Here is a 24,538-nt window from a genome sequence, read left to right as displayed (position 1 = left end):
CATTGCAGAATCATAGAAGACAAGCCCCATATCTTGTCAACCATCTTTCGAGATACCTATATTGCATAGACTTCAAAACTCACTTCTTCCCAGCACATCTAGAACAATACAAAGCAGCATAAGAGGTTCAAGCCACAGAAAAAGACCATTTTGGCCTCGTTGGGCCACATTAGCATTAAATAAATGACGCTAATGTGGCGCATGGAGGTGCTAGGGGCTCTTAAATCAGCCCCCAAGTCTGTATTCACCATCAGTAACTTTAAACACAACCAGCTATAGCGTTGGGCCCATGACATTAAAATATCTAGGGTTTATCATCGTCAACCCCTCCTTCAAAATAACCATCTTCAGGAAAACACAAACTGCCTGTTATTACCAATGGAAAATCAAAATCTACCTCTTCCAGAAGAGTACCAAGTTTCTACAATACCCAGCTGGTGACGATACCATGCTAGTTTGCTTTTTTGCAACCCACCTCTTACCAATTCAGTATGTCCTGCAATCATTCACCTGTACACTGTGAAAAGAAAAGGAATACAAATACAGCTCCACCTCTGTGAGAACTACATTGGCCTGCCTTTACAGTGCAGATAAATTATTAATTTCCAACACCACACACTTTCAGACAGAAACCTCACCATCTTAGGAGGTCTGGCTCAACACACAACATCTGACATTAACAAAATAGAATCCAAGAAGTGTAAGAAGGAATTGTCCATAAAACACACCTTCCTCCATTATCTGCCCAGGCTATGAATCAATATTTAATTGGACAAAGGCTCTCTCTACCTTCTTTTCCACGTAAGGCAGAGTAAAAACTGACCTCTGGAAGAAGCACCTCATCAGCCACTGATAAGAAAGCCTCTGATCACTCTTGCCTCAATGCTAAACTATGAGTAGTACTCCACTGCTTCCCAGCTTTTTTTACTCTTAACATAAATGCTACCTTGTTACGAAGGTCTTCATACCAGAACATTAATTCATGTGAATTAGAAGATCCTGAATTTTCTTTCTATGGTAGAGAGGCCTTGTCGTTTGAAATTTTTCACTGCACTGCCCGCTCATTCCTCCAGCAGGCATCAGTAATTCTGGGGAGCAAATTACATCTGATTACAAGTTAATGGGAATTAACATGCAGGTATCGATGTTTCTGCACCGATTCCTACTTTTTCTCCATCTGTCCAGAAGTTTCCCCCACACTTGTCACTTTTTTTGAGAATCCAAAAGGTCGACTGAAAACCTTTAGGGGCACATTTAAGACCCCCTAGCGCTTCCTTGCGCCAAATTAGCGTAATGTTTTTCCATTAATATGGTCCAACAAGGCCAAAATCAGAGCATCATGTTTACACAGTGGAGCAATGCATGCTCTGCACCACTTTGTAACCCTTTGCGCTACATTATGCCTATCCCAGGCATAATTTATGCAAAGGGGGCGCTCCACTGTTTAGGGGATCTGAAAAATTGGCGCAAAGAAATATAAGAGATTTATTTGGGTCATTTTTTGGGGCACTTTTATCCCCTGCTCAGAGCAAGCATTAAAAGGAGCCACACCATAGCTTACAATGGGCTAATGGGCTTTGCAGGATTAGCGTCAACATTTTTTATGCTCATTCCGCAAAGCTCCAAACTAGCATCAAAAATGTTGACGCTAGTTCCCCTAAACACCGTCATGGTGCGCCGTATCTTAGATACAACGCACACATGGTGGCGTTGGGGGGGCATTAAGGGGTGAAAGAGAAGTGGTGCTGCGCCAGGTGCAGCGCCACTTTCCCTAAATGAGGCCTATAGACTCACGGTATTCCAGTGGATCTTGGATTGCAATGTGGCTATTAACTACTGTTAATTATCCCATCAGGATGACAGGCCCACTTACAAGTGGGCCCTACTTCTATTTGTCACTTCAATATTCACCATTAAAATGAAAATTACAATAACATCTAATAATGTATCACAGGTGAGCCCTAATGTTAAAATGCGTGCCATGACAGCTTGCAGTCAATGTCAAAAGTAGCTTCCTACGCAGAATATCAATTACCACATAAAAAGTTAAAGCGATGACTAGCGTTTGATGTCCCCTTTTCTCTGAAATACTCAATATGAAATTGAAAGGAACATTTATTGTAAAATATGCATAAACTCCAATCCTGGAACACAACTCGAGATGAAGACCACATATCTTTTGATTTCTGTTGATCCCCACTTAACCATTACTGGAACCCGGGTAGGCACAGTGAATTATTATTGAAATACGGGGACCCCAGCCTTATGATTTTCGAAGATTTGAGCCACAAAACAATATACAAAAAATACACAAACAAATATTCATCAAACAAATACACATGATGAAATATTTTTTCATTCACAAATATTAAAAATATCGAATTTTAAAATAAAGTGGAAAGTTAGAGTTGTTCTTAAATGCAATTGAAGCCATTGAGCAGCGCAAGTATGAGGTCATCAGCAAAGAATTACAACTGGCAAAACGCTACCTATCGCCTTCCTCCTCCCCCACCTGTTGCTAATTTGTGCAAGGGACTGTTTCCTGCGCCTGCGGTGGATGATCTAATGCTGCAGGGGCATGAAAAACTGGATTTACCATTGGAGCCTGAAATTTTGGTGGTCTCTAGTAAAGAGGATGAGCCCATACTAGGAAAAAGGGAGAGGGTGCAGGCTGGAGGCAGGTCTAAACACTCACGTATGAGCATTGTGACTACTCCTTCAGTGTGTGATGCACCTGCCGACAATCGAGGAATTAAATAATTGGGCTGTTATTGGAGGACCTTTCTGCCAAATTTATAATTCCTTAGAACAGCAAACTGGACCCAATAGTAGCATGTTTGGCTAAAATTGAAACAAGGTATCCAGCTGTATACTGCCTGTGCACACCTTTGACTGGCGGGATGGGAAAACTTTGGCTTGTCCATCTAGAGTACTACTGCTTTGTATGATGTCCTCTCAACCTCCAGTTACAACTGAGAGGGGGAATGTCAGCGGGGGAGAAGGATCTATTATTGATTTGGCTAATGTAAAGCATGTTACAGTATGTTCAAAAGTGTATGTGAATAAGTGAAGGGGGTACAAGGGAATGCAGGTTGGGACTGAGGATCATGGAATGATAAGCCCTTGTGATCCTATAGCCTCATCGTCCTCTAGGGAAGAGGCTGGTGTCCAACGAAGGGGCTAACCCAGCAGGGTTTAGCAGAGGGGAAGGTTAGCCACTATTGTGAAGTATCTGTTTGCAAGTGTAATTCCTCCACCCCCTTGAAAGATAGATTGGACCTGCCACCAGATTGTTGCCCGTATGTGGTGGTACTGATAAATGTCCCCAATATTAATTCTGGCAGCGAAGAAGAAACTACACTAGAATTAAAATTAAAAGTGTGCCACTGGCTAGCGCAAAACAGATTTCAAGTTGCAAGAGTTCAGTGACTTGGGTGGATTGGGGCGTTAGCTAAAACTAAAAGCGGGATTGTGCAGAAGTCAACTGCAGGTATCTGGAGCTTGCAGAGAAGCTGTTCTATTGGGGTAACATGCTGAACCAAGCCAGATTCGATCCAGGCATGACGGTTGTCCCGCTGTTTTTTTTTATTCCCATTTAAGGAAGCCACAACTGCAAGCGAGAATGAGAGGGGGATTCAAGGTGAGCTCAAATGGAGTGAGGTCTCAAAATAATGTTCTTGTTGCTAACAGATTCCAGAGTCTCACAGACATTGAGAGCCAGGACTGACTCTATAGTGGCAAGAAAAGTGGGCAGGAGTCAGCTTTTGAGCCCAGCTCAGGGGGGATTTGCCCTAAGAAGCCTGATGTGACATGGGCGGGGGGGGGGGGACCAAGGGAAATTGAATCTTGTTGTAAGGCTGGGGAGTCTATACAGATGCTCCCCTGTTCAAGTAATTCAGTTGTAACTTTTCCCACTGGGTTGCCAGTCCATCAAGTTGCACCTGAAAGATCTTAAAGATAAGGCTGGGTCGCAGGCTAATGCCCAAACTTTGGCAGCTATGGAGTGTATTGCACTATTGTCGTGGACTGTAGCAGGGTTAAAAGATAAGACTGTAGAGCAGGAGTTGGGAACATTCATAAATAAATATGACCTAATCCTTATGCAGTGGACGTGGGCCTTGGATAAGGTTCATAGTCCGGGGTATTAGAATTATAGCATCAAGGCATTACCCTTAAAAATAGGGCATCCGTCTGGTGGGTTGATCACATGGGTCAAAAATAACCTGGACTTGGAGATCAAAAGATTTGATGTAAATAGTCAAGATATCCTGGGATTAGTTGTAAGGGGAAGAATGGGGGATTGGGTGCATATATATAGCACGTATAATCACACCATGCAGCGTAATAGGGAGTCACCTATTCTAGTGGCATTAGGTTGGCATTGTGTAATAGGAGAAAAAGGTACCCACTTGTCTTGGCAGGTGACCTCAATATCACCTTTCAACCACTGGAAGGGTTAGCATCAATTTATAGTGATGAGAACTTGGCCAGAGGCATCTCCGCCTAAAGGTCAGAGCCTCTTTTGTCTTGGTCCCAGGCTGCCATTCAGCTTTTGTCTCTAACACTGATCCAAGTGATACGGGCATATAATGGAAGATTTCCCTCATATGTGACGTGCTGTTTCACCTTTAATCAGAGCATTATATCAAGTAAGATTGATTATGTTTCTTGGATTGGAATCTTTGGCAATGGGCTTTGGATTTTGAAAGGATAAAACAGGTGGGGAGTGAGCACAATGGGTTTCAATTTTTTTTAAGGGGGCTTTTTTCAGGTAGTTTAATGGCATAGGGACATAGTTCAAGAGCGATCCTATAGGTAAGTAACAACATGAGAACGGTCAAATAGGTGAAGTTGTGTGTAGATAGGAAGTTTTTGGCTAGTACCTATAACACATTTATTAAGTGCTTGAGTTTGAGCTCTTATGATAAATTAGCAATAAGTGACCAGCATGCAGTTCTATTTTCTGCCTTAAAAGATGTGTGCCCTAAGGATTGTGCTGGGAAGGCTCCATTATTGCATTTCCCTAAATGCTATGGTAAGAGATGCTGGGAAGTAAAGAGTGAGCTTATTAGGGACATAAGGGGCAGGGACCAACAGAGGGTTAAAAACATAAAACATAGGAAAAAATACAAACAGTTAACCGCTAATCAGAAGCAGAAATGGATTGATGAAAATTGGATGGCGTTGGTCAGGGTTGCTCATTCAAGGGACTCTAAGAGATTTTGGCATATATTGGCTCATGGGTGTCTAGGATCTAATAGCCCTCTGGAACTTTTACTGCCACCCTGTCAATTGGTAGACCATTTTGCTAGAACTTACGCTTCCCCTCCTGTAGAGTCTAGGGAGGATGAAACAACAGTCAGAGAGTCCCATGGGACGGAGGTAGGGTCTGAGTTCTTATGTTTCTCATTTGAGGAAACCCTACAAGCTATCCAGGTTATGCCTCTGGGTAAAGCGCCCAGACCGGATGGGATTCCTGGGGATATGTTTCGAACTGACCCACTAGTTTGGGGTTCCTATATTAATCGACTCACAAATAATATAGCAGGAAGGTAAGGCTCTCACAGATTCCCGGACTAATGCAGAAATTATACCTGTTTACAAAAAGGGGGATAGGAACATTCCAGCTACTATGGTCTGATTAGCTTAATTGATCATCGTCAGAAGATCTTTTGTTGGCAGGTACTGTGCAAATTAAAGGAACGGATGGATGAGGCCTTGATTATTTCCACCTTGCAGGCAGAGTTTATGTCAAGGGTGAGCACTGTTGGCCACATTTTCCAGTTTGACTTCATTGTCTCGAAATATTTGAGGCAAGCTGAGGATCACCTGTATTTGGCCTTTGTGGGCCTCAGGGCAGCTTTTGATTTGGTCCCTAGGAGGCTTCTGTGGTCCCCATTGGCCAGCATGGGTATGGCAGGGAATGTATTAGACATCTTAATAATACTCCCAGGTGAGATGGGGGAAGGATGGTGATCTTACTGAACTAATCCCGGTCCACTGCGGAGTCCAACAGAGATATGTCTTGGCACTATCACTTTTCTTGCTGTACATAAATGATGTTGTTGATTTTCTACATGAGTGTATCCATGATTCTGTGAAACTGGCAGAAACATCATTCCCCGCATTGTTATTGGCCAATGACACTCATCGTTTGATTTCTCATGGCATCCAGAACCTTTTAAACAAATTTGTTGACTTCTATGAAGCCCATGGCTTAGAGGTCAATGTCACTAAAAAACATGTCTTTTTAATTTGCATACATCATGCAGAGGGAGATTCAGCTTGAAAGGGGAAATGCTGCAGCAGGTCGATTCATTTGATTATCTAGGGATAAGGATTGACAAATCTAGATCTTGGAAGTCCCATATGGGGAAAAGTGGAACAGGGCTGGCACATGCTGCTTTTGCTATTATTAAGTGGGTTAAGGGGACTACCCCAAAATCCATTTTTCTGCTGTAAAGATTTATAGGGCAAAGGCAAAGACTGCTGACCTATACTGGGCAGAAGTATGGGGATACTCAAATGCCAGGGCCTTAACAGTTAGAGAAAATCATTTTAGAAGGTCAATTTTTTCTCTTCCCTCAGAGTAATCAGATTGTCCCATTATGTTTTGATTTAGGGTTAAAACGGGTGGGGGAACTCGGTGGCCTTAGTACCCTATTTGTACTGGGTAAGGCTTTGGTCAACAAAAGAGCTCCACCACTCTGGGGTGGCTGTGGGGGAGGTGCCGAGTCTGAGCAAGGCCCATACTTTCCCTTGGTTCAGGTTTGTTAAGTGCCATCTTGTCAACCTGGGCCTGGGGGAGTATTGGACATGCCCTCAAGTGATAGGCTCAGCTGCCAGAGGCCGGAATATTACAACCTTCTGACAGAAGAATGTCCTTGAGTGCTACCATAAGGCTAAGCCAGGGAGTCTGGTGGAGAATTTCTTAGATCAGAAACCATTGCCTCAGAAAGAGTCCTATGTAGATGCTATATATCCACCAGTGGCTCATGTGCTTTTTTGTTACATTTAGGCTGGGGAATGTTTTAGTTAATTAATTTGTGTGTAAATGGAAGACTGTGCCATTGATAGCACACTTGTGGCAGTATTGGAGGTATGTCAGCGAGAACATAAAACATATTTTGTTCTTTTGTCCAAGATATAATAAGTTGAGTCAAACCTGGAACAAACCCATATGCGCCAATATGAGCATAACATGATACCAAGAGTCTTATAGGATCCTACATTCTGATCTGCGTGAGCCTATTGTCTGTGGGGTCAGCCGATACTTGCATGCTGTCTGGCTAATTAAGAAAAAGGACAGGCTAAAACTATGAGATTGTAACGTATTTTTAGCTCTGTAACCAATAATCATTTCAAAATGTTCAGGATGATTTTATTCGATTTTTAATACGATTTTATTACAAATTTCATTAACGTATAAATGTATGAACTGTGATGATGTATGTATCTGTTTTAAGGGAGACACCCGAAATAAGCTAATACTACTACTACTACTATATCAGCAGTTAGGAAAATATAAATAAAGCTTGTTCTTTGTAATTCTGTAGTGTGATGGAATCAAAGAATTGAATAGGATCAGAACAAAAAAAACACTACTTGGTGATGTGAAAGTAATAAATATTTGCTTAAGCGCGATTTCCACACATTGTTTGAGTTCTATATAATTGTATCTGAAAGACTGAATTTCTCTGCAGATTTAGCAGCCAAAAGGTGCTGCTTGTAAATGACAGTGCACTACCACACCATGCTTTAGTAATATATTTGTGTTAGTGTGTCCAAAATGCACCACTGGCTACGTGCCACACGTGCCACTCTTCTGCTAAATGGCTGTAGCTCATTTTCTACACTTATTCCTTGTGTGGTGCTTGGAATTCTTTATAATTCCTATGACTTCAATGATGTAACATTGATGGTAGCAACCCCATTCTGAAAATTGGTCCAGCACCACTGTAACAAGGTCTCTCAAATACATGATGTAAGTGAATGTTCAGTGCAATATAACATGCAATCTTTAGCACTCTTACTAGATAATGAAACTAGATTTACTTTTAAAAGAAGTTGAGCCCCTGTCCAGAAGTCATTGTGACTTTGCTCTGTATAATGTGCTCTGCATCCATACACAGTGCTCACTTTGAGCCAGTGGTTGCTGGTGTGGCCTGACACTTATGTTTCCTCATTAGATTTTCACCCAGAGGAAGAGAGAGAAAAACACAAAACACGGAATGAAAAAGGGCAGCAGAGACGGTTGCAATGGGAGAAAGCAGAGATGAGAAAGAATCTGCAAGAATGAGATAACTGGGCAGGAAGTGTCTGATGGAGGACTATTAAGGCATGAGGCGGATTCACGACCATGCAGTCTTGATATTCAGAAACCTCAACATTCGTTGGGCCGGCTGCAAGATTTTAGGTGCTGGAACTTATTTTTGTTTTACAAATTAAGCACTGCCCATACCCTTTCATGTTCCACCGTAACAGTGCACTTGTATCCGTCCTTAAACCTTACCTGTCAACATAATCCTCAGGGGTCTTCGTTTTGGTAACATTCTCAGCATGCCGCACAAGCCAGTTGATTTCATCCCGGCAGAAGGATAAGGCCATAAATGTGAACAGTGCCTGAATTGGGAAAATGACATAGAGAAACAGCTAATTTAAGTTATGAAGGATGAATGGCATCTAAAATCTTTAAAATATATGACAATTAGCAAGTACCTTATTTTCGCAATTTAATATAGTTCTGAATAATATGGGCTTTTTCTGCTCCACACATAGGGGGTCATTCTGACCCCGGCGGTCATGGACCGCCGGGGCCAGGGTTGGAGGGAGCACCGCCAACAGGCTGGCAGTGCTCCACAGGGTATTCTGACCGCGGCGGTTCAGCCGCGGCCAGAAAGGGAAAACCGGCGGTATCCCGCCGGTTTTCCGCTGCCCTGGGAATCCCCCATGGCGGCGCAGCTTGCTGCACCGCCATGGGGGATTCTGACACCCCATACCGCCATCCTGTTCCTGGCGGTTCGCCCTCCAGGAACAGGATGGCGGTATGGGGTGTCGTGGGGCCCCTGGGGGCCCCTGCAGTGCCCATGCCAATGGCATGGGCACTGCAGGGGCCCCCGTAAGAGGGCCCCACTTTGTATTTCAGTGTCTGCCTTGCAGACACTGAAATAAGCGACGGGTGCCACTGCACCCGTCGCACCTTCCCACTCCGCCGGCTCAATTCTGAGCCGGCGTCCACGTGGGAAGGATGATTTGCACTGGGCTGGCGGGCGGCCTTTTGGCGGTCGCCCGCCAGCCCAGTGCAAATCCCAAAATACCCTCAGCGGTCTTTCGACCGCGGAGCGGTATTTTGGAGGGGGGAACTCTGGCGGGCGGCCTCCGCCGCCCGCCAGGGTGAGAATCACCCCCATAGTCACATACATTGGCCACCTAATCGACTTGTTTAGTCAAGAACTGATAAGCACACACAAGTACTTACTGTGACCCAATTCAGGCATACCCGATCACAGTAAACCGTACATTAATGTTTGCCTGTGAAGTGAACTCAATGCCCTAATTTGAGCACACTATTGTGCTTGATGCAGATATCTACATCGAGACACAGACACTCTCACGCACATTATACTGTATATTTGATGCATAGGCGGAAATCTAAAATGAATCTAAATAAACGTGCCCACAAAATACAGATGAAGACATAAGTACTCAATAATTTGTTGATACAAACTAACATGCTGTTACAGACAGACACACACTGTTAGAAATGGGGTCTTTGGTTGGCAGTCAGGTTACCCCCTCCCAAGTAAGGACCCTCACTCTAGTCAGGGTAAGTCCCACACAATCCAAATTATCCTGTGCCCACCCTCTGGTAGCTTGGCAATGAGCAGTCAGGCTTAACTTAAAAGGCAATGTGTAAAGTAATTGTGCAATAAATCATGCAATAACACTGTAGAACACCACAAAAATACACCACACAGTGTTTAGAAAAATATATAATATTTATCTGGATAAATGCAGTTCTAAACGATCAAAATGCAATAAGTATATGTTGAGATATCACTGTAGAAATGATAGAAAGGCCCGTATTTATACTTTTTTTGCGCCGCATTTGCGTCGTTTTTTGATGCAAAAACGGCGCAAACTTGCAAAATACCATTGTATTTTGTAGGTTTGCGCCGTTTTACGTCAAAAAGCGGCGCAAATGTGGCGCTAAAAAAAGTATATTTTGTAGGTTTGCGTTTTACGTCAAAAAGCGGCGCAAATGTGGCGCTAAAAAAAGTATATTTTGTAGGTTTGCGCCGTTTTACGTCAAAAAGCGGCGCAAATGTGGCGCTAAAAAAAGTATAAATACGGGCCAAAGTGTCTTTAGTCTCTTAAAAGCAACAAATGTCTCTTACAAGCACAAAGTACCTGGTTTGCGGGCAAAATCTCTGCAAGGAAATGCAGAGGAGGAGAGACATGGAAAACAGGGAGGTGTGCATCAATTTGTTGGGCCGCACACAGCGATGCATCGTTTATTTTTCACGCAGGGAAGCCTTTGCGTCGATTTCTGGCACTCGGACTTGGCTTCTTTTCAGACAGTGGGGTTTTCGGACGCCCCGGGAACGATGCGTTGAAATCTGGCACTGGCAGGACAAAGTCACAGGGGCTGCGTCGATCCAGTGGGCGTTGCATGAAAACTTCTACCGCACGGCAGGCGCTGCGTCGATTCCTCTCAGGAAGTAGGGCTGCATCATTGCAGCTCGGCAGTGTGTGTCGATCCAGTGGGCTGTGCATCGAATTTCCAGTCGTTACGCTGGCACTGCATCGATCTTCTCCTTGTGAAGTTGGGCTGCGCTGTTCCGGTTCGGCGTGCAGTGATTTTCTCACCGCAATGCAGGCTGTGCATCATTTCTGGCAGGCGGTGCATTGAATTTTGCTACACCAAGACTTCTTCTTGCAGGAATGAAGTCTTTTTGGTCCTGAGACTTCAGAGAACAGGAGGCAAGCTCTATCCAAGCCCTTGGAGAGCACTTCTCAGCACAGCCAGAGAGCAGCAAGGCAGCAGGTCAACAGCAAGGCAGCAGTCCTTCGCAGAACGCAGTCAGGTGAGTCCTTTGGGCAGCCAGGCAGTTCTTCTTAGTAGGTTGCAGGTTTTGGTTCAGGTTCTCTTCTCCAGGAAGTGTCTGAATTAGTAGGGGCAGAGGCCCTGTTTAGATACCCAAATGTGCCTTTGAAGTAGGGGAGACTTCAAAGTGTGGCTTAGAAGTGTACAAGGTCCCCTTTCAGTTTAATCCTGTCTTCCAGGGTCCCAGTAGGCAGTGGCGGCCCGTCCTTTAGGGCAGAGGGGCCACCCCCCCCCACCTTTTGCCCCTCATGAAGCGTGTCTGTCAGGCTGAACAAAGGTCAGCCTGACAGACACTCTCCATGTTCAGTTCAGGGAGCAAGGACCAGACATGCGCAATTTGCGCACACTCCTGGCTGCCTGAGCTGAACTTTGCTGGGCTGAGGAGGTCACAGCTCTTATGGGCATGACCTCCTCGGCTCAACAATGGTGCCTTGAGGCCCTCGCCTGGGTGACGAGGAAAGCATCACCAATTGACACTCTCCCTGGGCGCTTCATGTTTAAGCCCTGAAGTGCCCAGGGCGTGTGTCAATCAGTGACACTTCATCACAGAGTGGGGTGGGGTCAGCAGTCTCACTGACCCCATCCGATTCTGTGACGAGGCTGGGACTGCTGCCTTGCTAATTGACCTAAGGTCAGCCAATGAGGGAAGGCAGCAGTCCCAGCCCTCCTGGGACCTGGAAGCTGAAGGTAAGTGTGTGTGTGTGTATGTGTGTGATGTTTTAAATTGAATGTTTGGTGCGCGCGTGCATGTTTGAGTGTTATGAGTGTTGTTAATGGATGTGCGTGTGTGCGTGTGTGTGTGAAAGAATGAGTGTGTGTGATGTTTTAAAATGAATGTTTGGTGCGTGCATGCATGTTTGAATGGTATCATTGTTGTTAATGGATGTGCGTGCGTGGGTGTGTGTCTGTGTGTGAAAGAATGAGTGTGTGTGTGTGTGTCCCGCCCGCCCCCTCCCTCCTAAAGTTGCTGGCTGCCACTGCCAGTAGGGGGTGTGGCAGTCCTTTGTGTGAGGGCAGGCTACTGTCCTTTGACATGTAAGTGTCAGGTCCTTCACCCTCCCAGCCCAGGAAGACCCATTCAAAATGCAGATGTATGCAAGTGAGGCTGAGCATCCTGTGTTTGGGGTTTGTCTGAGTGAATGCAAATGGGAGCTGTCAACTGAACCTAGCCAGACATGGATTGTAAGGCACAGAAGGATTTAAGTGCACAGAAATACTCAATTTCTAGAAGTAGCATTTCTAAAATAGTAATATTAAATCCAACTTCTACAGTCAGCACGATTTTGTATTACCATTCTGGCCATACTAAATATACCCTCCCTACTACTTTCAGATCAGCAGCTACCACTCAAACAGTATATGAGGGTAGCCCTAATGTTAGCCTATGAAAAGAGCAGGCCTCACAGCAGTGCAAAAACGAACCAGGACATGTAAACTACACAGGTACTTTGTCTACACAGCACCCTGCCCTATGGGTTACCTGGGTCCTACTTTAGGTGTGACATATATGTAGAAAAAGGGGAGTTTTAGGCTTGGCAAGTACTTTTAAATGCCTAGTCGAATTGTCAGTGAAACTGCACACACAGGCCTTGCAATGGCATTCCTGAGACATGGTTAAGGGGCTACTTCAGTGGGTGGCAAAAGCAGTGCTGCAGGCCCACTAGTAGCATTTAATCTACAGGCCCTGGACACATATATTGCACTGTACTAGGGACTTATAAATAAATACAATAAGCCGATTGGGTATGATCCACTTTAGCACTGGTTAGCAGTGGTAAAGTGTGCAGAGTCCTAAAACCAGCAAAAACAGTATCCAAAAAGTGGAGAGAAGCAGGCAACAAGTTAAGGGTGACCACCCTAAGGCTGTCAGGTCTAACACACACTTATTAACATTCTAATGCAGAAAAACACACTTTCTAGAATGCAGATCACGACAAATAAATTCACTTTAAAAACAAACAATTCATATACAAGAGACATGAACAAGACAAGATGCATTGTCACGAGAGACGCTTCTCTACAGGCTCCAAATTATGTCCGTGAACTTCTGTGCTAACTAGAACAAACCAGGTACTCTATAAGATTCGGAGACCTTATTGATATCATGGTAGCAGCACATATGAAATGCATGACACATGATGTCAGCCGCAGATTTAACCAAACCAAAGTAGTCCACTAGAAACTAGCAAATAATAACCTCAGAAGACCAGCTTTCAGGACAAGAGGCACAATGCTGAGCAGGAGGCCCATATCCAATACTCAAAATTTAGGGAAAATCCCTTTTTTTGGGAAGTAAACAACTCAGTGGTAATCCACTTTGCCTTGCACCCTGACCTTGTCCTCAAGAGGGGTGGGCAAAGAATTCCGCTCTGCCTGCAGAGTTTGCAGAGTTTTGCCCACTCTGCGCTCCACCCGGAGCACAGAGTTCCCGAAAACTCCACAAAGTGACATGTAGCAGAGTTTTTTTTCTCTTGCGCGGCTCACCGATGTTAAGTTGGCGAGCAAGAAAAATCGCCATGTTGGTGAGCAAGATTTCTGAACGCGGGTGATCGCGGCAGGTCACAGAGGTGGCATGCCTGCACTGGGCCGTTGGCTGGATCTGCCTAGAGAATGAATGGACTTTGCAAACTTCATTGGTGATATTTTTGCACAAAACTTTCAAAACTGGGAACCTTTAACAGGTAGTGGTCTTTAAATTTTGCAAACTTGGTGGCTTGATTAGACTCTGCCCTTCAGTAGAAAACATAGCTCTTGCCAGTGCTTTGAGTCCTGACCCAGAAGACTGAGCTCCAGTCATCTGTGTGAACTCTACAGACTTGTTACTGTGGCATCTTTGATCTGGCAAGCCCAGGGTAACCAGGCAACAACTATCCACTCAGGCTTCATGAATCTCTCACTGGGGTTTGTTTGACCAGGTTACATCCTTTACCCTTTTAGCCTGCCAGCTCAGTAGGTCGGCCATGGAAGGCCAAGGGTCCTATGTATCTTCTTGGAACCCAGGCCTTGTTAGCTGAGTTAGGTTAAGCCTACTGTACATTTTGAGCCTACCCAAAGAGCTGTTTTTCAGTGATTATTAAGTCTACATGAAATGAGGCTTATAGAACCCAGAAGGAGAGTCAGTTTGAGGATAGTTTTGTCAGCCAGCCTTCATTCCATCAGAAGCCAACCAGGTGGTTGTGGCTGCAACTGACTAGGTAACCCCGGAGCCACTAAACAGACTGCACAGCCTCACTGGAGCTGCTGACCAGATGGCCCAAGGCACTAGAGCCAGTAACCGGCTTGCCATCTGTTAATCATAGTGACCTGGAAGGGGAGAGTGCCACTCATTCTGCCGCTGCCAGCTCAGGGTAGAGAGAAAGTGGACCACCTACCACAGTGCATATTGAGGTGAAGTCCTTCTGAACAACCTGTAGAAAAGGAATGCTGGTACTGGCAGGAGACAAAAGCCTGGCTCAAAGAACTTCTAAATGATTTCGACAGGGTAGCTGCTTTGCAACTTCTGATACCCTGGCCCATAATCAGGTTGTCTACAATGGATTTAGCACCACATGCCCCATTAACATGCTGTGAACTAGGGGCAATGGAGACAGCACCCTTCTGTCCATGCTCAGATGACCAAGTGAGCGGCTGTACAAACTGGTCCAGAGGCTAGCTACCCTTGGCCAACCAAGGCTTAACAGCAATGTGGTATGGGTGCGGTTTGGGGGGATTCTAAGTTAGAGGTGGTTAGTTAATGGGTAGCTTCTCCCCATTGACCTCTCAGCCAAGCACACAACTTAAATGTCTGAACCAGTGGTTTCTCTCATAGTGAGCAGGATTATTATTACACCAACTAATAACCATTGGTAGAGAAAACTAACCTGTATCACAACAGTCAAAAACCCAGTTCATGTTCCTTCTTAAACAGTGAAGAATCAAATACTTGGTGAATTCTGCTTCATAAGATAGGATGAGGTGACAATCAAGTTATCCCTATAATAACTTTTCTGATGCTACCTTCTTGAAACCCGAAACGTCGGAAGGATTGTGAAGATGTGCTTTCATAGTCTGTATTCATACTGACAATTAGGATCACACAAGCGTATGCCCTTCTGCTACACTGGAGATTTTTGTCCTCCTTGAGCTTGTCTTAGGACATCTGTGTTATATTTTTTTACAGCAACATCACCTCAGTCAAACTCCCCACCTGCCACTGTCCCTGAAGGGGGGCATGCCCAGCGGGTGCAGCGTGCTTGGTGCCAGAAGTGATAACCCAAAGAAGCTTGCACATCAGCCTCATTGCATAAATGAAAAAATGATGAAAAGTAGGTTTTTATCTGCAGCTTGAGAGCCTCCTTAACATACACTTCTTATGTCTCTTCACAGTGTATTAAATACCTCACCCTTCATTACATTTCAGCAGATCAAACCTGCTGGAATTTGAAAGGGGAAAACAGTAAGGTATTTACCGTAACATGGATTTGATGTGCTAAACACCAAAGTCCACATATTATCCAAAAGTTTAAAATAGGTGCAATTGATACACCCAATACATTCTGAAACCCACGGTATCGGACTTTGTCAGTTGTGATGAATGGCACCTACTTCTCCAAGCAACTTGCTATAGACTGCTAACATACTTCTTTTTAGGATTCCATACTTCTTTTTAGGGTTCTAAGACAGACATAATTTGAACAGTCCACTGTTACCACAATACAGAGATTATCCGAGAGAGAGTTTCTCTGTGTGGGTTGTGTCCCCAGGTGAGCTTCATATAACCTATAAGCTAATAGTTAAGCATGTGAGAGGGGCATTGAGTCCTATGGCACAGTTATAGCTAAGTTCGGTAGTGCAGAACAATAGGACACTCTTCTAAAATAGGCCAACAGCATGTGTGAAGCATCTATTTATGGTGAATGACTTCTGATTTTCTCTGACTTTAGCCAGTTCACACAGAGAAGTAGGTGGGTAGTACAGTGCATTAAAAAGAGAAGATCAATCTACAATCAAAGCATCTTTATGGCCTCTCGTGAAACTCAAGGTGCAGCACATTTTCTGTCATCATGTATTCACACAGGTGGAAGCAGCAGAAACACTTCTAGAAGAAATAAAGACTGTGGGTTAGGTTATTATCACTGAATGAGTGATCAGGTGATTTGCTACTGGAGACATTTGCATTGCCTGACATGCAGTAGATGTTCCTTCATTGGCCTAGATTAGAGTTTGAGTGTAACAACATTTGTATACACTTTTCCTGGAGTTAGATGAGATTGTCCCCTTCATTGACTTCAGTCCACTTGCTCTCTTCCATTTTCATATTGGTTTTATGGTAGTTGGGTTATTTGTGTTCAGCTACGTTGCACTGAGATTAATCACATCATGATATTCAGGGTTGAACTAGTTCCATTGGCACTGCATGTATGAGTTCTTCCTCCTTGAATTTTGTTCTCTTTAAAGAAACAATTTAATTATTTAAAATCATTCTCAGTCTACCTTAGAAAATGCTTTCATATCAGCACATTGCCAATGATCTATACCAGCAATAACCTATCCAACCCTGTATGGAGGTGTGGTATGGGAAATCAGAAAAAGAAAACTATGGAGCCTATGACATCAACACTAAATAAAAGAGAAATAACATTGCCTCACTAAATCAAAGAACCACTCAGTTGGACACTGAGGAGGCATGCATAAAAACCTCAATGTTCGCTTGACTCCTGTCTTCAGTGATGCATCCCCACAGGTAAAAGGAAACAGGAACCGGGGGGGGGTCTGTTTGTTATACAGATTTGACAAGAACCTCACAAGTAAATGCAAAGGTGAGGTCGGAGACCCTTCAGTTCAATTAAACATGCACTGGTAAGTTCTCACTCATAGTTTCTCGGGAGCTATCACAATTAGACTGCAGTAGATGTGATCACTGACATTGCACAAAACACATTTGCTTATTTAAGAATTTATCCAGAACAAAATATTCATAGTTTGTCTTTGCATGAAGAATGCATGCCACGTCCCACCTACACCAACAGTACTCACTTCACTCTGGAATAAATACCTGGATACGCTTTAGTCTACATTATGATTAGTTATCAAGAAAGCACCTCTGAAGCAGACCCTCCTTTTTCTGGCTGAGCCAACATTCAGGTAAGGTTCAACACAGAAGCAAATCTATCTGAGAATACGACTCTCTAGCTTTACCTGAGTTTTCAAAATGACTGCCCCACGTACAGGAAGTCAATATGTAATGGAATATAAAGTTACCCTCAGGCTACCATGGAAGTAACACAACATTGGACTAATTACAATATCACTATTGATAGCTGACCACCGGTTCAAACCTCCAATAATTGAGACCTCAAAGCCACACAGAAAACCATGCGCAGGCCATGCTACTAGCAGGCTTTAATAGCCTTTTCAAACAACTATTGAGAAAAAGGTGGTGATCAGCAAATCAAATAAATGCATATTAATAACATACCTATAAACCAACTCTCTAAAACACTGAATAGGCCCAGTTACTCACTAACATGCAGATGCAGACACATGCATTTACAGTTTGCAGGAGCTGAGAGATATGAATGGGATTAATAGTCTGAAGATGACGGCACTGTATACCTCTATAATTTCAAAAGTATAATTTCACACTGCTAATGTTGCAGATCCACAATTTTGCATTTTCTATCATTTCGAACCCCCCTAATTTCGGACCCCAAAGTGGCAGACTGAGCATGATGCATTTTAAACACATATTGACCTTTCTCAAATGTTTGCTGTGCAGCCACCATTTTCTTTGCTCTTTTATGCACATATCATAGAAATACTTATCATTTTCGTCAACATGTTATTCAGTGACGTCAATTATAAATGGAAAAATTGTAATCATTCTTATTCAGTTGCACTCACTTTTTATATTCCAGTTCATTTTCTTTTTTTGGAAGTAGAATGTGAAATGTAAGTGCGACTGAACAAACATGGTGCAAGGTTAATGGAGGGATTATGGCATAATGGCGTGAGCGGCCGTCTTTGTAACTTTTGTACCCATTTCTGAATCCTGGCCTCGGTTCTAGACCCAAGACTTGTCATAGTAGGCAAAACAGCTAATCTGCCTGTGCCTCAGTGTGTGTAAACTGTATTTGTGTAATCCCCTCATGATATACATGGCCTACAACCATCTGTCATTCCTTCAAGTAATGTACAGCGCTCCCTTGCTTCACAGCTAGATTTGTGCTATATAAATTCCAATAAATACATACATCAACTAAATAAAAACAAACAGTAAAAGAATGAATAAAGATTATCAAAACGACAAAATAAATGTAGGTAAAATAAATCTACAGGTATTTACCAGGTGGAGGAGGAGGTAATCCAAAATATGTGATACATAATAAAGGAAATGCAAAACTTTGGGAGTTGAAGTTGTAACATACAATCGCCAAGTGAGAAATTGAGTTGTTGATTGACTGTGGTGTTATCTTTGGTCAGAAAGCAAGACCACAATTCTTGCCAGGGTAAGGCACAAGCAAACCTCAAAATAACCTGTGCTCGCCCTCCGGTAGCTAGGCACAAGGCAGTCAGGCTTAACTTAAAGACAACGTGTAAAGCATTTGTGCAAAAAATTCAAACAGTAAAACAATGTAAACACCACACAACAAGGATCTGACTCTAGGTTAGACAAATAGAGCTTACTTTATTAAATAAAACAAGACCCAAACAACAAAACTCCAACCAGTAAAACTTGAGTTATGAATTTTTAAAGAAGAAGCTGTACAGTAGCACTTAGAAACATAAAGTGCCAACCAGGGCTATCTGGTCGCACCAGACTGTGACAAAATCAAAAGTTTAGGCCGACCGCAACGGAGCAGCCAGCTACAGGGATTCAGTTAGGCTTGCTAAGTGTAGCATTTTAAATCCTGGTTGCGGAGCACTACGCGGATCAAAGTTAAAGATGCATCGCACAGCTGAGGGAAAGAGTAGGTTCCAAAATGTGGCAAGGCTATGGTGTGAGGTCTTGTTGCTTCGACGTTGAGGATCCTGCAAACTGGGCTTGCAATGTGAAGGCCAGTATCGGGGATTTGTTGCAGAGCTGAGGTATGTGTCAGTTCCGATGAGCGGTGAAGCTGTGATCCGCGCTTCGGTGGAGTCACTGATGCTGCCGTTGGCAAGGGATGCAAGGACCTACTCTAGGAAAGTACTGGGCTGTGGCGGTTCCAAAAGTGTTGTGTCAAACTCACGATACGGGGTGCAGCGGCGATGCAAGTCTTTTGTATCGGGTCCAGCCCTTGCAGTAGAAGCGATGCGTCAGTTCTGCTCAAGAATGTGCTGCTCAGCCAAGGAGATGTGTCAATTATGCTCAAGGATAAGTCCACTGAACAGAGAGGACGCATTAGTTCCACTGGTAAGCACCTTAGGCCCACTTCCAAGGATCCAGGACAGAGTTGGGTCCACTTGGCAGGGTTGACTCACAGATGACAGAGTGCAGGTGCAGAAGCAGGGTGGTTGGAAGTCTTTTATGTCCCTGAGACTACAGATCAGGAGGCCAGCAACTCTGGGTTCTGGATTGGAGAGATGCAGGCCCAGTCCTTCTCACTTCCAAGCAAGGGCAGCAGGTCAGCACTACAGAGCAGGAGTCCAGCAGAATGGCAGTCTTCCAGCAGCCCTTCTTCCTGGCAGAGTATCCACAGATCCAGAAGTGTCTGAAGTCCATTTTTTATACCCAGTAGTGCCTTTGATGTGGGGGAGAGTTCAAAGGCATGCCTTTGAGGTGCACAGATGTCCTGCATCTCTGCCCTGGCTCCAGACTAACTAAAGGGGGTATGTATGCAGCCCTTTGTGTGGGGGACAGGAAACAGCCAATTCAGGTGTAAGTGCAGTTGTGTCCAGGTCCCTCCTCCCATCCTGCCCAGGATGGCCCATCAGGTCACATCTAAACCCCCATAATGTGTGGCTGTCTAGGAGGAATACATAAAGCCTAACTGCCAAGTATACCCAGTCATCTTATCAGAGACATGTTTCAGGCACCAAATGGTTAAGGAGAGGAAAATACCAACTTTCTAAAAGTGGATTTTTCAGAATTGCAATTTAAAATCCGAATTCGCCATAAGTTAGGATTGTAAATTATGATTCCAAAGACACTAAACTTGAAGGGGTTACTCTTCCCATTTGGAAATTATGTTTATATGGTTTAATATGGCAATTCCGATGTTAAAGTATGGGAGACATAGGCCTTATAGTGGTAAAAACAAAAACAAATGTAAGAATCTTTCACCACCAGGACATGTAAAACTAAAACGTAAATGCCCTACTTTTGAAATACATTGCACCCTGCCCTCTGGGCAGTCCAGGGCCTACCCCAGCAGTCACTTAAGTGTATTAAAGGGGAAGGTTTAGGCCTGGCACAATGTTTATTTTGGCAGGTTGAAATGGCAGTTCAAAACTACACACATGGGCTCTGAAATGGCAGGCTCGAGACATTTTAAAGGGCTACTTAAGTGGGTGACACAATCAGTGCTGCAGGCCCACTAGTAGTATTTAATTTACAGGCCCTGGGCACATGTAGTGCACTTTACAATAAACTTAGAAGTAAATTTAACATGTCAATTCGGTCCATGCAAATGTTACAATGTTGTAGGGAAAGAGCACAAGCACTTTAGCACTGATTAACAGTGGTAAAGTGTGCAGAATTCTAAAGCCAGCAAAAATAATGTCAGCAAAAACAGGAGGTGTGAAGGCAAAATGTTAGGGGAAAATCAAACCAAGGATGCCTGGTCTAACACACCAGTAGAATCACTAACACACAAACACAACGAATGAGCTGTCATTAGTTGTTGTTATCACCTTAGGTCCAAGAAGCCCTGGCTGATCTTCAATGACTGTTTTTAGTTCTTTAACTGCTGTTCTCAGGAAGGCCCTCCTGTCTCTGTGAAAGTGTCCACTGTGAAGAGAAAAAAAATGTTCAGTTATGTTTTGTACAAACTAGTACAGATTAGGTGTGATATAAGATGATGCCCATTCTGCATAGAGCCCCAGCAAGTATAAAGATAAAAACAATTTGGTGCTTAACCTAAACCACCCCACTACACCAGGGTCCTTAGTTATATCAGCACAAAGCTAACATGGGGGGCTAAAAATAGTTCTACATATGGCCAGCACACATTTGTTATTAGCTTCCACAGTTATGTACAGAACCCTTTATGTGGCAAATCATATTTCAATCATGGGTTGTTAAGAAGCAGGGGCGTCTAATGTATTTGTAAACAAATGTTTTATATAGAACACAAACTAGCTGGTCAGGAATAGCATTGCATGCTATTTCAAATTTTGAATTAGCATTGTAACTATTGGTACAGTTTTTTTATTTTGACTTAAATATAGAACATTTTCAATATTTAGCCTTGAAAATGATCTTATTCTTGAATAAAAAAGATGTTGAGTGCTGCCTGAAAATAACTTTTGGGGTGACATCCTGCACATACTGGACAGCTGCTTTAACATATATCTTCAAGTATAAATTAACACTCTTAGTGTGCTTTTTCATTTGCAAGGAGTATAATATGTTCAATTTGGGAAAAGCAAAATCAAAGAGTTTTCCCAGTACACAAAACGGACCTATGAAATTTGACACTTTATTAACTGTAACACCAAAGATGTCACATATGTAATTGACCGTGAATTCAAGCTAATTTATGTAGGGAACTCGATAAGATTACGTAAGCATTGCATCCAGTAACAAGTGTTGGCATTTAAAAATTGAGACATGCGACACCTTATGACTTTTCATTTGAGGGAATATTATGTATTTAACACAAAAATGTGTTTCAATGGATTGATCATGTGCCAATGGGAACAATAAGTGGTGATAGAGAGCTACTACTACAGCTCAATGAAGCACGTTGGATCTGCCAGTTGTGTAGCGTTGAACATGGCCATAGCACAATAATGAATTTCATCACTTTTTATAAAGTTTGGTTGACTATGTGGGATAAGTAGAGCGGTGGCCATTTACTTTCATTTCAATCTCTATCTCTCTGCAGTTTGGTGACGTATGCTATAGCTTACTCAGTTCAGGATAACTGATTTACGACATGTGTATTGAGTCACCGGGTACTGATGTAACACATACTTGAATTTAGGTTGGTGTATAAAAATGTTAGCCATGATGAATTTATCAATATTTATTGCACATTTACAGCTTCCTCTGTGACATCTAGAGCTCTGTCATGTCTTTTATGATTACAGATTATAAACAGTACTTATTATTTATAAATCCATCATTTGCATCAATATTAATGAAACAAAATGTTGCGACTGGTACAATACAACTGGGGGCAATTTTTATTTATTTTATACTATTGAGTCAAGCCATTTGCTGCTTTTGATATTGCCTTGGGGGAATGATACTTATTTTTGATACACTTCAAGATGGGCGACATGTTTATGCTAAATTGAGGATTACTTAGTTCAGTAAGGCTAATACATTGAATGAGGCATGATGAGTACCATGCGGTAAATTTGCCTTCATAGATTATCTATTCAAGTTATGTTGTGGATAACAGTAAAAGATGACTAGATGAAATTTGGTGATTGTTATGAGGTCACTTTTCATCAAAAATTGATCACATCAAAAAATAATTTGGATTTTTTTGGCTTTGGTATAAGTTAACAAGTGGTACGCTGTGGCATAACGGTACAGTGTACCAGGAGCAATTCTGGCGATAATTATTGATTCATTATAAGTTTCCGTGTTGGTACAGGTTCAGAACAGAGTTTTACACGTTTCAAGATGGCAGACATGTTTGTGATGAGTTTATGGCATGTCTAGTATGGGAAGCCTGATATACTGGAGGAACTATGATATTAAGCTGCAATGGGGTGTATTTCGAATAATTAACATTAGTTAAAAAGTGGAATGTGGCGATGTAAATGAGAACAATGTAATTGGTTTCAGTTTCATAATTGGTATTTTTTACATACATCAAAATTTGTGGTTTGGGTACACATTCGTATAATGTTATCTTCTCTTTTGACATACACTCACATGGCTGATGAGTCCACACCAGGCCCCATGGCATTGTCCTCAGATGTTATACAATCTATGGCGATTAAGGCGCTATTTAAGTTTTCTTGAATTCAGTGCTTGTTTCTTTCTCCTTTGAAGTGGTGGTGTCAGCTGCGACTTAGACCTAACGCTTCAGCACGTACTAAGACAAATACATGGAAAACATTAAGTTTGCCTATGACTAGTGCAGCTTTGTGAGTAACTATAACTGAGCAGTATATGGTTATTACACCTGCTTTGGCTAAACTAGGGTTTTGTGTCATTGGCAGAATAAGAAGTAAGGATACCTCCATATGTATGATTGCGTCACAGCTCATCCTGTCACGCTATTAATGTTGGGAGCGCGACCATGTCATCTTGGGAATATGATTCTCATTATTCAAATTTGCTTGCCGCTGTTATAGATATTGTGGTTTCTGCTCTTTAAGGAGATGTGGTGTGGACCACAGGCTCAATATGGAGTTGTCATTACCTATTGTAAGCAAATGTAAGTTGTGTAACATGTAAATGTGTTATGGAACTTTGATGGGGGTGTAGATATGAAATAAGTGTGTATGTGCACAAGCCTGTGCCAAGGCATAAATCACAGCCGTTCTTTGATGTTGGGGCTCTCAAACGTGATTGAAGTTACATGGTAAATGGGATGATTAAATCTAAGTAGTTGGAATTTCTCTCTTAAAATGAATGTTCCTTTTCACTTATCCTTTTTGGACTTGGCTATATGATGTTCACGATGTTTTAGTAGGTGCCACTCATTGTGGTCGCTGGTCGGGAATTTAAAGACTGGGCGCAAATAAAGCTTACTAGATATACCTGGCTTCAACAGCTACAACCCCACCAGTTTTGATACTACAACTGGACCTCTTTTTGCCTTAATCTGCATACTGGAAACTCTATATGGTTTGTACTTTTAGGACGCTATGCATGTTGAAGAAAATATATGATGTTGCACAATGGGGATATTATATTCCATTCATATTAAAATTGATGACTTATGTCTCATGGTTCATGATATATGAGTTGGTAACGTATATGCAAGTTCTGCTGACAATATCATAATAATCATTTTGCCATGCCATTGTTATGATTATTGTTTCATGTATATTGTTTTCAAATCTCTTCGGTTAACTTTTGTGATTATAGTTCTCTTTTTTTTCCTTGTTATTGTTGAATCATTGTCTCAGTTTAAACAGCTATGCAATATGAAGTATAGCATATTGCATCACCACTACATCTTGTTTGACTTGCCATTGCTTCTTTGTTTCTTAGGGATTGTCTCTTTACTTAAGGTATGACTGTTTGCTATGTTTGTTCCTATACGAAATTACTGTAAAACATAGGAACATGTCAATGCTATTTGTGTTTTTATGTAGCTTGTATTATATCTGTGTTTGTAT

The 24,538-nt window shown here is 42.7% G+C and overlaps 1 protein-coding gene across 2 annotated transcripts in view; it reads right to left on the bottom strand.

Annotated features, from left to right (window-relative positions):
• Positions 1-24,538, bottom strand: part of NCKAP1L (NCK associated protein 1 like) — a 1,641,522-nt gene that overhangs the window by 1,263,795 nt on the left and 353,189 nt on the right. For both annotated transcript variants that reach the window (XM_069231027.1, XM_069231028.1), the window contains exons 11-12: positions 20,921-21,017; positions 8,513-8,622 (exon numbers count right to left, since the gene is read on the bottom strand). In XM_069231027.1, the coding sequence (XP_069087128.1) occupies positions 8,513-8,622; positions 20,921-21,017 (207 nt within the window). The remainder of the gene's footprint in view (positions 1-8,512; positions 8,623-20,920; positions 21,018-24,538) is intronic.

This window comes from Pleurodeles waltl, chromosome 4_2 (genome assembly GCF_031143425.1).
Source record: "Pleurodeles waltl isolate 20211129_DDA chromosome 4_2, aPleWal1.hap1.20221129, whole genome shotgun sequence".
Lineage (NCBI taxonomy): Eukaryota > Metazoa > Chordata > Amphibia > Caudata > Salamandridae > Pleurodeles > Pleurodeles waltl.
This window is presented reverse-complemented; position numbering and strand designations above follow the sequence as displayed.